This window comes from Anolis sagrei, chromosome 4 (genome assembly GCF_037176765.1).
Source record: "Anolis sagrei isolate rAnoSag1 chromosome 4, rAnoSag1.mat, whole genome shotgun sequence".
NCBI classification, from domain to species: Eukaryota; Metazoa; Chordata; class Lepidosauria; order Squamata; family Dactyloidae; genus Anolis; species Anolis sagrei.
Window position 1 is genome coordinate 224596304 of NC_090024.1, and position 13629 is coordinate 224609932.

Here is a 13629-nt window from a genome sequence, read left to right on the forward strand (position 1 = left end):
TGAAAATTGTGGCAACTGCAACTACCTGATCCATTAGGCTGAGGAAATACAGTTTCTACTTAGGATCAGCTTTTCTTTTAATATTGTCCATCCCTTCCTTTGAATATTGTCCATCCCTTCCAATGCCCCATATAACAGACAGTGTGCTTACTATCCTGAGTTTGCCCTAGATTTCAACCAAGATGATTTACATTGTCCTGATATTCTTTTCTATACTTAGATATGGACTGGGGGGGGGGGGAGCCGTAAAAGTTTCTAGGGCTGTGAGCAATAAAGCCATGCCAGGTTTTAATCTAGATTTTTACTCGAAGTGCTGAATCCTATTCTCCTAAATAGGGTCAGAATACTGGATAGCTCTTTAATGCATCAGTAGCATCAGCTGCTACTGGATGTCATCAGGATTCCTACTCTACCTGCTACACACACATATCTAACACCCATACTTTTGTCTAGCTTCGAAGAGAGAACCGGATTTACATTTAGAAATTGAAACAGTAAACCTATGTTACACAACACAACCATAGTAAACAATTGCAGCTCTTTGTTTTACTGTAATTGTGCTACAACATGGCAACCAAACACAAAAAATGAATGCAGAGAATTGAAATCCACTCTACAGCTTGGAGGAAGCTGCTTTTAAAAACATAGCGCTGTCCCTAAATCCCTGACTTTTGGAAACACGTGACATCAGGAAAGTAAGAGCTGATGAACAACCAATCCACGATTTTACCCTATTAAAGAACACTGGTCATTGGCCAAAGGCCAACAAAGGAACAAGGGATGAGATATCTCCATGTTCCAGGAAAAAGTGAGAGCAGCCTTAAGAAACACAGAATTTTGTGACAGCGGTGACAATGCCGGCACACTTACCACAAACAGATAAGAAGGAAAATAAATAAATAAGTGTTTGCTGTAACCTAGATCACAAGAAATCCAAATCTTTAAACTTTAAAAAACCCTGGCAATGTGAAAAGGTATCTTTCATACCACTTTGATGCCACTAACTAACTGCAATGGCTCCCACCTATGGAATCATGGGATTTGTCATTTTGTGAGGTATTTAGAATTTTCTGCCAGAGAGATCCAGTGCTTCTCTGATCCCCTAACTTTAGGATTCCATGGGATGCAACACACACTTAAAAGTGACATCAAAGTGCTATAACTGGGTAGTTTCAAGGAGAATATAGCCTATTATCCCCAGGGTGCCACAACAAAGGACAAGCAGAGTTAATGGCCAACTCTGGATGTCCAGTAAAAAAATACCTCCTTTCTCTTCCCCCGCCCCTCTGCTTTGAAAAAAATCAGCCTGGCAATATGCTAATATCCACACCCTCTACTAGCACCAATCTTTGGTCAGCTGCATGTTACATTCCACATGAACACACTCCATTCCCCACACAAAAAGAGGCCAATGTTAAAAAGCAGAAACTCGATCCTTATGACAAGTTTTTCTTGTTGTGATAGCCAATGTGGCACAGTAGTTATAATTTTGAACCTGGAGTAAAGTGATGCGGGTTTAAGTCTTCACTAACCCACTCACTGGGACTTAACTCCTCACAGTATTGTCATGAAGAAAGAAAGTAGAAAGGACAAGGACAGCCTTGCGCAGCATGCCAAACTCCTTAAGGGAAAGGTAGGATGCAAGCTTGAGGGGGCGGGGGTGGGGAGAAGAGATTTCCATATAGAGCTACAGAAAAATCCTAGATTTCCCTTATTAATTTCTATAGAAGGGCCCAGGAAGTATCAAAGGAAAATCAAAACCTGATGCATTCACATGTGATACTTCAGTGACTTGATCAACTACAGGAAGGGAGAGTGTATAGCTCTTCAGATCATTTCCATGGACAACAAAACATTTATTTAGAAGTAATTTCTTCAAAATTGTGACTACAGAACATAACAGAGAAATGAAAACAAAATAACCTATTAATTGAGCATCTTTTAATATATACAGAGAGAGGGGGGAGGGAGGGGGGGTCCCCTTGACATTAAGTCTAGTCGTGTCAGATTCTGGGGTGGTGGTGCACATCTCAATTTCTAAGATGAAGAGCTGGCGTTGTCTGTAGACACTCCCAAGGTCATGTGGCCAGAGAGATACCCATTGATGTACTCATATTTGACAGAAGCTGGGGTTAACAGCAGGAGCTCACTCTGCTCCCCATATTCGAACCACTGACCTTTTGATCAGCAGCTCAGTGGTTTAACCCACTGTGCCACCAGGGCTACATGTGTGTTTGTGTGTGTGCTCCTGAAAAAAAAAAACCCTCAACTATTCTAATTCATGGCAGCATTTTAAAAGATTAGATCACATAACAATTTGGGGAAACCTTCAAAGCAGTAAAAGATTTTTTTACTGGATATCAAATGAAAATCTAATTCTCTCTCCTATGGATAATTCAGTACTTTAACTCCTTGTAATCTACTTTATCAAGCAGAAATCATTATTTTGTCTCCCACTGTTGAAAGACAGTATATACCTTCTTTTGAAGAGCCTTGGATTTGGCCGCTGCTCGATCCACAGGAAGCGTAAAATGGCCCAGGACCATAGGTTTCGTAAGGCTTTAGAATAGTCACTGGATTTACACCATCTACTTCAGAGGTCCTCAGCCCTTGTTTGGCTGGCAGAAAAGGAGTGACGGATTCGGTGCGTGAACATTCCTGAGATAGTAAGCCTGTATATCTGCCTGTACTATGAAATCTGCTGGCATCATTCCCTCTCCGACAGAGAGCAGAGTCAAACTGTTCCAAAGTCAAGGGATTAGGTCTCATCCTTTTGGAAGTCTGTCCATCAAATTCCAAGTTTGCATTCCCAGCAGGTCGGTTGCTGACAAACTCTGTTTCTCGATTGCTTGTCCAAGCAGATTCATTCAACGGAGTCTCAAGGGAACCATTGATGTTGCTACTTGCTACACCTAATTGAGAAGCCAGAAATCTTGCTTTAGGATCCATCCTTTTCCCTCTTTCCTGTATTGGAGTGTTAGGAGTCAGATGAACTTCATGCTGTTTTCTAGAATTATTCATGTGAATTCCAATCATTTGTGGTTTGCACGATTTCAAGTTATTTGGTGCTGAGCCACAGGAATTTAGCCCTGAAAAAACAGGTGTTTTATTCTGTAGAACAGGACACTGTTTAACCTTCTCCACATGTGGGGTTTTCGAATGGGTAAGCAGAGAATTCTTGGTTTTTCCAGAATCAAGAGGCAATGGGGCCACATCCTTACCCAGGAGACATGGTGGGCATCCAGTACGTCTGCCTTTAAGAATGGCCCTATTTCGGAGGCTACTTTTATTAACAGTATTAGGGTTATTGGGGGGTTTATGCATCAGTCGCCGGTGCATTATCAGAACCTCTGGATATAATGTCCGATAAGTACAAAAGGGGCAGGTACTGGTTGATAAGGAGCCTCGGGAAACAGAGGTTACTAGAACATCCTGAGAAGACCCTCTAGATAAATTTAAGGGCTTTTCTTGAATTATCAGTCTGCCTTTTGAATCATCTGTTATATCACTTACAAGAGGCGTATTTGTTTTTCCTTTTAAAGCATTGATTAAAAGCATGGTTTCTGGTGACACAGAAATCCTTTTCTCAGTCCTATCAACAATATTGTTTGTTTGAAGTTCCACTGCATTTTTTTCCAATTTTATGTTTTCAATGGAAGGAAGCGATGGGCTTGCATTTGAGCCATCACACTCTGTACCTTTGTTTGTATCCTGAGTTATATTTTTCAGTGCACTCTGAAAGGCGGAGAGCATTGCTTTCTTCTGTTTTACTGGTGGGCCTTCTTTGGAGTCTTTGGCACCTTGGAGGAGTCTTTTCAGATTTTTGGTTTCTGGAGCACGCCTGCTGCCTGGCAAGAAGCCCAACTCCTGAGAAGGTAACAAATCTTTGCTGTCATTTTTCCCATCGGCTAGAGCTTCTCCGTGCTTATCCTTGTGATGTCTCTCCAAGTGGTATCGCAAAGATGTTTTCTGGGCTGCTGCATACTCACAAAATTCACATTTGTATGGTTTTTCACCTGAAAAAGTTGTGAACCAGAAATTAGAAGTATTAGAAGAATATGAAATATGAATAGAAATTAGAAGAATATGAAAATAATCATTATACTCTTCTTCCCAACTTCTACTAAACGTAACAGGGAGACTGGCATTTTCCCCCAAAGTTAGAAATAACTTTGTGGCTGATCGTTTTGGTGTAGAATAAGTTTCAGCTAAATAACATACACACATTTTGCCATATGGAAAGTGCAAGCGTCTAATACAGATAAACAAGTGGCAAATATTCCAAACATTCTTATCAAAAAGACTTAACACAAGCCTTTGGACGAACAAGTAACAATTGAGTGTCTATCCATAAAGGTGGGATACAGGCTTGGAGCTATTTGCTTTAAGTGGCATAGGAAAGATGGCGCTAACATCAGAACTGGTATGCAATTGACCCTGGATCTCCAATTGCTTCCGTTTCTGGAGATCAGCTCCAGGCAGTCTTAAAAAACACTCCAGGATGGTGTTTAAAAAGTGATCATTAGGGCTCATTGAAATCTGATTGTATATAAGGTCTCTTAGTAACAAGGCCTACTGAGGTCTAAGCGACTTACCCCCAACTAAATATTCACAACATCACAACTTATTGTTTCAGCCACTCAATTTTACAAGATCTTTTGCAGATTCTAAAGACTCACACATGAATCCGAATACATGAGGTTTAAAGCCAGTCTGGCCAAGTGTCAGGAACTCTGGGAGCTGAACTTCAAAGCACCTGGAAGACCAAAGGTTGGGAACCAAGTATTCCAAAGCATCCACATTGCTTTACCTGTGTGAGTTCTAAGATGAATATTGAGGTAATAGTTGGAACGGAAAAACTTTCCGCAATAGCTGCATTCTCTTGAAGCCCCGAGGTTTTTAACTTTTCTTCTTTCCACGCCTTCTTCATTTTTATCTTTAGATTTGGAGGAAAGGTGAAACAAAAAGGAAAAAAATATTATAAAAGCTTCCAATATGTTTTGCAATAAATAAACAAATACAACAATATATAAACACATGTCTGCAGAATGATTGAGGTCTGCCAGAAAGGATCATTGAGAGTAATATTATGAGAACAGTGTTTTTACTGTAGCACCCCAACTAAAGGGGAATATTTTCCCCTTCGTAGGTTAACCAGTGACATCAATGGTGCTTTGTTGGCACCACATGAAAAGGTGGCTTTCGACAATAGCATTAAGGGCCAAACTGATTTCAATCAAATCTGTTTCAACCCATTTTAAACTAACAAGTTAAACAAGACAAATTGTTTAATATACCCTTAATATTATATTGAAATATTCCTGTTTTAAAATGTTTCAAATTTTTTAAAAAATGATTTCATTGTATGCTGCCCTGCAATCTTTAGATATAAGGTTAGATATAAATATTTTCATAAAATAAAATAGATACTATAGAAATTTTACTATAGTCATTAGACATGCTGTAGACAGCATGTCTATCATATGCTTTCCTAGAATCCTTCACAACCTGGTCAAGGCAATATCATAACATTCTAACAGTTGATGCTTCACACAAGTAAGGTAATTTAGAGTTTGAAACTACACGAATATACAGTATGTAAAAACTATAGCCAAAAAGAACATTACTGTTTAATGACACAGTGCACAGTCATTTTAGTTTTTTTAAAGTCTTTCTACCTCTTTCTTTATATGTATCTAAACCCTGAGTCTGTAGGTGGTCTCACTAAAATTGCCCTATGCAACATATGCACACACACATGACTTGGAGAGCAAAGGGAAGGGTTAACAACCTGGTGGTGTTTGTTTCACTTCACCTCACTTTCTGTTCCTGTGATAATTGGATTTTCAAAAAATTGTCTTGTTGTGGAAAGGATTGGTGAAAATGTTTCAGTGGCCACACCTTTTCCCCATGAGACCTCTTTCAGAAACAAATTTCTCCCACTTCTTGTTGTCTCACCCCCATTCTTAACTATGAGTGATTTATACGTCAGATGTTTGTAACTTGAGGACTGTCTGTACTTGGTAATTATTGTAACTTAGATGTAAATAGTGAGATTCAAGGAGTACACCTTTGTCGAAGGCTTTCATGGCTGGAAACACTGGATTGTTGTAGGTTTTTTCGGGCTATATGGCCATGGTCTAGAGGCATTCTCTCCTGACGATTCGCCTGCATCTATGGCAAGCATCCTCAGAGGTAGTGAGGATGCTTGCCATAGATGCAGGCAAAACATCAGGAGAGAATGCCTCTAGACCATGGCCATATAGCCCGAAAAAACCTACAACAATCCAGTACACCTTTGTTTTCTTTTAAAGGGAGTTTCGTTTCAATTGATATTCCTTTAGGCATATTCAAAAGAATAGGAAATGTTGTTTTTCATATAAGTAATTCCCAGGATTTACCACTAGAGAGCAGCAAACATAGTCTTATTCTCAACCTGAGAGTTTCGATTGTTCAAATTACTTTTGTAAAGCTTCCAGTTTTGGTCACCTGAAGTGATAGTGAGAAAAAACAAAACTTTGTGAACTCTGGAAAACTATGGCTAGGAAACTGAACTGGTCACGATATAGAAAGGAATCGCTGAAGGTGACATTTTGGGTTCAGGACACAGTTGATTCTGATCTTATGTAAAGGTGGGCATGCTCCAACCACCACAATGCTGTTTCTTGGGCTGCTTTAGAAAGCTTGGGAGGGAAAATGGTGGCAGTGGCCAGATCAGCTAGCCTCAAGTTGGCAATAGTGCTTTCCCCTTTCCACAAAATGACTGTCAGTTTATCTATGGTTCATATCAATATCTATAATTTGATTCAAAAATCTGCCCTAGAAGTGCAACAAGGTCAACTTATACATGAATGTATACAATAAGTACTTTTACAGCCAACATTTTGTCCCTTGCAGGTGTGCTATTTTTTAATTTTCCAAACTGCCCCTCTTGCCCTACAATGTGACAATGCTTATAGCTCAATGTCAACTGCCAAAAAATTAACAGAATTATCTCCAGTTGAGAAACAACTGTGGTATTAAAACAGGAAAAATAAGTTCCAACATCCAGGGAAATGTCTATTGCTTCATTGCACCATCCTGAATTACAGGTTGTACATTTCTGGAAAGGGTGAGATGCAATCAAGTGTATGTAGAACATGTTGTACATTGCTTCTGCATTGGGGCTTGCGAAATTATCCTTCCTTTCAGTGTAGATACAAGGAAGAACTTAGGCCATGACCTAAACATGACAATTGTGAGATCATGCCCTTAAGAAGAAGGGCATGAATACTATATCAGATAATGTCTGCATGAAAAGCTACAATATCATTATCAATAAGTAAAGAATCTGGCTTTGATAAATCACTTTAGACTCCAACTTCCAGAATTTACTAGCAAGCATGGCTATTAGCCATGCCTTCAGGGGATAAGGAGAATTCACAGTTCAAGAAAGAATTGTACAGGCAGTCCCCGGGTGACAAACAAGTTGGGTTCTGTAGGTTAGTTCTTCAGAATTACGAGGTGGACTTAAGTCATCTATGAAAAAAAGTTGGGCAAGGGCTAGTGTAATGAAGGCTGTAGAAGTGGATAAAGTGTAGAGCAGGGCCTGGGGCTAATCATTTTCAAAGGCCTTCTGGAACCACCAAGTTTTCTCTCACTAAGAGTCTGAAGTAAGTTGGATGTTTGTAACCCAGGGACTGCCTGCATATAGTAATAAAAAAGGATTTAAAAAATCCACCTTATCATTATTATTAACCTTATTTATACCCCACCTTTTCCCCCACGGGGACTCAAGGCTGCTAACAATCCTACACGTTAGTCAACTTCTAAAAGCCCAGGTCAACTTATCTATGGGTTGATGCTAGAAACAAGACAATGCTGATTGCTCAATGAACAAAGTGCATAAAGACAACCAGAAAAAAAGGAGAAGTGAGAAAATCAAGAAATACAACCTGTCACTATTAGAAGCCTGAGTACAATGTCAATGCTTTGTTTTTGAGTTTTCTGTGTGTGTGTGTGTTTGTTTGTTTCAGGAGCAACTTGAGAAACTACAAGTTGCTTCAGGTGTGAGAGAATTCGCCGTCTGAAAGGACGTTGCCCAGGGGATGCCTGGATGTTTTACCATCTTGTGGGAGGCTTCTCTCATGTCTGCACATGAGAAACTGAAGCTGACAGATGGGAGCTCACCCTGCTCCCCAGATTCAAACTACCAACCTTTTGGTCCATAGTCCTGCTAGCACAAGGGTTTAACCCATTGTGCCACCAATGTGAAGAGCATGGAAGCAGCATTCCCATTGTGTTAATCCTCACTTACCCAAACTGGAGGAAGAATTACAGCCCATCCTCCTTCTCCATCTTCTTTTTCAGCCCAAGTAGAGCTCAACAGGAACCATAGAGCACACCCGCTATTTGGGGCACTCCAGATGGAACAGAACAATGGTAGTGAGGAAGGAGAGAAGGCTGCTTTTTTCTCCTGTTTGGAAAGAGTAATAGGGAGGGAATACTGCTTCCTCCCCGTCCACGAAGGGCCTCGTCGGCGACGGGGAGGCTTCCTTCTCCCTGCCAGACCAAGAGCGGATTCTCTGCTCTTCTGCTTGTCACTGCTTTTGTACTGAAACTCTAATAGACTCAGGTCACTTTCTTTTGCTCTCCTCTCACCCAAGTTTGGATCAAATCATATTCTCATTTTTCTTTATTGATATTTCTTTCCCTGGCTCTATTTGTACACATGTAAACACTTGAAGACCAGCAGTGCTATTTGAACTATTTTCCCCAATTGCAACCTATCAAATAAGCACATCTTCTCCCTCTCTTTAGTTCACCCTAAATATGTTACCCCTTTGCAATTTTAAAAAAGAAGAAAAGATTTGCTTGTTACATGCCCTACATTTTAGCCTCAGTCTACCAATGGGTCATAGCAAAATCCATCATTTTGACTTCAAATCTGTCCTCAACTTAAATATGAATATATAAGATACTCTTCCCAACTTTGGGAGGTGAGGGGCACCTAAACTGAGTAAAAGGAAATCAATAATTTTATAAATAGTTATAGCCCATCTTACCTAATGTCTCCAGTCCATCCTCAGATCCATCTTCAGAGCCCCCCTCCACCTGTTCTCTTGCTGCATTCTCATCCAGAGTCTCACTGTCTGGATGACTTGTTTTCGGCTGCTTTCCTTCCACAGAACTGGCTTCTAGGCTGTTCTTTCGGTCTCTCTTATGGACTCTTGAGTGAAGGACTAGTTGGTGGTATGTTCGAAAGGCTTTGCCACACTCCGAACAAAGTGTGGGCTTATCTTTGTTCTGGGACAACTTAGAGTCTATGTCCATAGAAGGCACTTCACTACAGGGATATTTCAATTTGTTTTGTGCCACACTACTGAACCCTGCATAATTTCCACTTTTGCTTGCCTTGGTCTTTCCTGTGCTTTCAGTTTGATTCACTTTGCTTGGATTCCAAATTTCCCCAAGCTCTTCTTTATCAGAAGATGAATCATCATTGTCTGTACTTCCCTCTTGCCCTGGTTCCTTTATTTGCCCATGGCCAACAGAAATTTTTCCTTTTGTAGCCAGTTGCCATGCCTGGTATGTACTGAATGGATCTAATTCTGCTATCCATTTCACGGGCTTTTCTTGTTTGCTGCTGTTAAGAGGTAAACGTGGTTTCAGGTTTAGAAATTGCAAAAACTCCTCTCTGGGTGATGAATTTTCTTCATCACCATCTTTGTTGTTCTGCGTGCCTTCAGCACTGGCTACTGAATCTTTGGTGTGTACTTTACTGTGCTCAATTAAACTTTCCTTATTCTGAAATAGGAAGCCACAAACCATGCAGATTTTATAAGGTGATGTAATGCTCTCTGTCACTTGGTCCTGCACCACCTCATTTATTGTTATGGGACTTTCAGACCCTTGTTGGGTCTTGCTTCTAGAGCCAGGTTTCCCAGTATGTGTTCTCATATGATTTTTGAGGAACCAAGGCTCTTTAAATCTCCTTCCACACACATTGCACCAGTAAGTAAAAGAGTCCTTATGCTTCCTTATGTGGGCCTCAACATCAAAACCCTCATCAAAGGTCTGGCCACAAACCACACAACTGAAATCCTGGCTATTGTTTTCATTGATATTTGAAGAAGGCAAGTTTGTCTTCACTTGTCCTTTATCAACGTGGCTCAAATATTCTGCTTCTACGCGCAGAACTGCAGGTTCACAAAGTGTTGGCCGGTGCTGTGTTAAGACGTGCTTACCAAGGTCTTCAGGATGCTTGAAAATCTGATCACAAAACATGCAATCCAAAGGCATGCATCCTTCGCCTTGCATTAAGAATTTGTCTTGCAAGTTCTTGTAGGAGATGGTGTTCGACCCTTTTATTGGCATAGTGGCATCATTGTTTTCCATACGTGAACCAACAGTGCTGGCTATTCCATCTGGCCCATCCATATATGCTAAAAGAGGTTGAGTAGGCATATTTCCTTTGTTGTTATCAACATGAAAGGCGAAAGTGTTTTGTGTTGGAAATAAGGCCACTTCAATGGTTTTCCACTTGTTTGCTTGTGGATGTTTGATAGCAGACCGCTCTTTCAAGAAAAGTCTGTTGAATGTTTTTGCTCATCTGTAAAGGCAGCTAGCCACACACAATACAAACTATTTATAAAAACATTCCCATGGAAAGTGGAGAATTCTTTGTGCTCCCTTCCAGTTCTTTCCAGTTGATTTAACTTGCATTCAAAGAAGCTGGTCTATGTATATCTCCACTTGCAATAATTCAAGTCTTCTCAAGGCTGAAGAAATAAGGAAATAGTTCAGCAGCACCATCTCCACCACCTATGAGAGAGGAAAAAAACATATAAATATTGACTAAGGAAACAAAATGGAAGCAAGAAAAGAAGCTTAAGAGCAGGAAGTCAGGTAAATGACTACAATTTTTCCAACACACATACACAATAATCAAAATTACTCTTCCTGATTTTTTAAGACAGCTTTAAGAAAAATAATAGTTTTTACAGGCAGTTGAAAAAAAGTCCCTGCATAACCCACAGTTACAACTAGTGAACTTAGATTTCACTAAGTATCTTTAAAATGATGCAACTATCAAAGGAAGTTACTAATCTCTGCAAGGAAGCTGTCTTAAGGGAGTTAATGTAACATTCAGATTATCCCCTAACACTCAGATGGAAGAAACTGCCTCAGTGAAAAAACGTTTAATTATTAGGCTCATTCACCTGTAGGATCCTGTAATTTTCATTTCAAATGAAAACAAAATCACATGAAGCAATTCTTTGAAGATACCGTTGCCATACCTCCAAAATCACAACTAGCTTTGTGTTATGCAAGCTTTCACTTCTCAAAAATGGCTGAATGTTTAATATGATTGTAGTGTCACTATGCACTTATGGATGGTGCTGATTTGACAACCATTTTGAATCCAAACTATTATCACAATGGTCAGTCATCTGATGAGCTTTTAACTTCTACTCTTCAGACTACTGGCTAGCATCAGAAACAAGCAGTTTAGATAGGAAATTAACCATAAATTGTGTTTAGTTGCAATACATGAATGCAACCATCATTATAGGTATTAACTTAAATATTAAACATATGTTTGATATTTAAAAAAGAGATAAGAAAGCAGAATCCAAGTCATTCTACTTTTATTGGTCCATCAGAGCTAATAATACAAACATCACAGCATTTGCTTCCAATATAGAAAATGAAAGCCTAATAAGGGTGTCAAGGTGCAAGGCTACAGTTTGCCATAATAAAAACAGCAGGGCTTGAAAACTTTATGAATTAATTTGTTAAAATATTAAGTTACTATATTCTTCCCTTTCCATGGCTGAGTTTTATAAATTTCCTGCTCAGGACTGAAGCAAATCAGCTATTTTAGGCTACTAGTATTTGTTAAGCGGCTGCTGAAACTCCTTCTGCCACAATTCAGGAAAACAGGAAAGCCTTAGGAGAAAGGCTAGGATTGGAGGAACTGCATAACAAGCTCAGCACTGTCTGTTGGTTTGTGGATTAGAAGCAAGAAATGGACTTGACTTGTCTGGAACAGTGTGTGTGCTGTGATGTGTGTGATTTGTTTCCTCAACAGAAAGTTTTCAAGCAGAATGTCAAGTCTTTGGTGCTAAAAGAAAATATGTCTTTCCCCATGTGAAAATTATCGTATGTCTTTCTTGTTTAGTTTTATTCCTACAGGATGAGTATCCCCCTTCTCTGAAATGCTTGGGATCAAGAATGTTTTGGATTTCAGATATTTATTTATTTATTTATTTATTTAGACATTTGGAGTACCTGTATTTGCAGATATGTAGATAATGAAGTGTCTTGAAGATACGGCCCAAGTGTAAACACTGAGTTCATTTATGGTTCATATACACTTTATATACATAGCCTGATTTTATTTAATATTTTAATCGTTTTGTGAATTAAACAAAGTTTGTGTACATTGAACTAAATTTTCTTTAACCTTTATAGGGAACGTTCACTACCCTTCTGTTTTATCTTTTCCAGGTTTCATTCTTAACCTTCCTTGCAGTACAGGGTACTGTACTCGCACAGATCAATCTGGCTTAATGAGCAATAAAGCTGCACTGTTGTAGCAGTTACCTATAAGAAAGGTTGTGTTCGAGTCTATTCCAAAAGACCTAGTTCTGCCTATTTCAGGAACATTGTTTACAGGCAATAAACAATCTACTATTTGATTAGCTGCAAGCACAGCCAAGAATTAGTGTGGCAAAGTATACTTTAGCTGGTTTGTCACACTAAAGTGCCAGGTTTTGGTGGAGGAGAACTAGGTACAAATCCATGTTCAGGTAAATTATACAAGGCAGCCAGTGCATTTCTTCTTAAGCCTTCAATATCTTATGTTGCAGTTGTAAAAAAAGTTGTAAAAAAGTTGTTGTAAACAAATGGAAGAGACAAGGCATCTGGCTGGTTAACCAATGGAGTAGATCACAGAATCCTCAATCCCTTCCATGTCTGATTCCCTTTTGAAATGTAAGTTGTGTATCCGTTATCCAAAATGCTTGGAACCATAAGTATTTTAGATTTAGGAATATATGTTTGCATATGCCTGTACACAGTGAAATATTTTGGCAATGGGAATCATATCTTTAAAAATCATTTTTTGGTTCATACACATAGCCTGAAGATGTTATATAATGATTATTTTAAAGGGGAGAGAAATAAAGTTTGTGTACACTGAACCACCAGAAAGCAAAGGTGTCACTATTTTTAATTTTGGATTTAATTTTAATTTTCATTAATTTTGGATTTAATTTTAATTTTGGATTATCTAACAATTCTGGATAAAGGGTTGCCAACCTGTACCATTTTTTTTGCTTCTCGATACAGGTATATTAAGAACCCAGTGGTTACGACTGAACCCAGGTCTTTCAAACCTTGGGAGAAAGCCTGAAAGTACTGAAATGTAGGATCATCTAGTGCAGTGGTTCTCAACCTGTGGGTCCCCAATTTTTTTGGCTTTCCACTCACAGAAATCCTAACAGCTGGTAAACTGGCTGGGATTTCTGGGAGTTGTAGGCCAAAACACCTGGGGACCCACAGGTTAATAACCACTGATCTACTGAGTTTTATGGCCAACTGGAGAGCCAATTCTGGGCCTCCGTAGTCCTAACTTGCCATTCC

General features: G+C 39.3%; 1 protein-coding gene across 3 annotated transcripts in view; it reads right to left on the reverse strand.

Moving 5' to 3' along the window:
- ZNF217 (zinc finger protein 217) overlaps nucleotides 1-13629 on the reverse strand; it is a 41903-nt gene that overhangs the window by 5428 nt on the left and 22846 nt on the right. For all 3 annotated transcript variants that reach the window (XM_060772092.2, XM_060772090.2, XM_060772091.2), the window contains exons 2-4: nucleotides 9045-10803; nucleotides 4811-4936; nucleotides 2478-4016 (exon numbers count right to left, since the gene is read on the reverse strand). In XM_060772092.2, coding sequence (XP_060628075.2) covers nucleotides 2478-4016; nucleotides 4811-4936; nucleotides 9045-10446 — 3067 coding nt within the window. In that variant the 5' untranslated portion in view covers nucleotides 10447-10803. The remainder of the gene's footprint in view (nucleotides 1-2477; nucleotides 4017-4810; nucleotides 4937-9044; nucleotides 10804-13629) is intronic.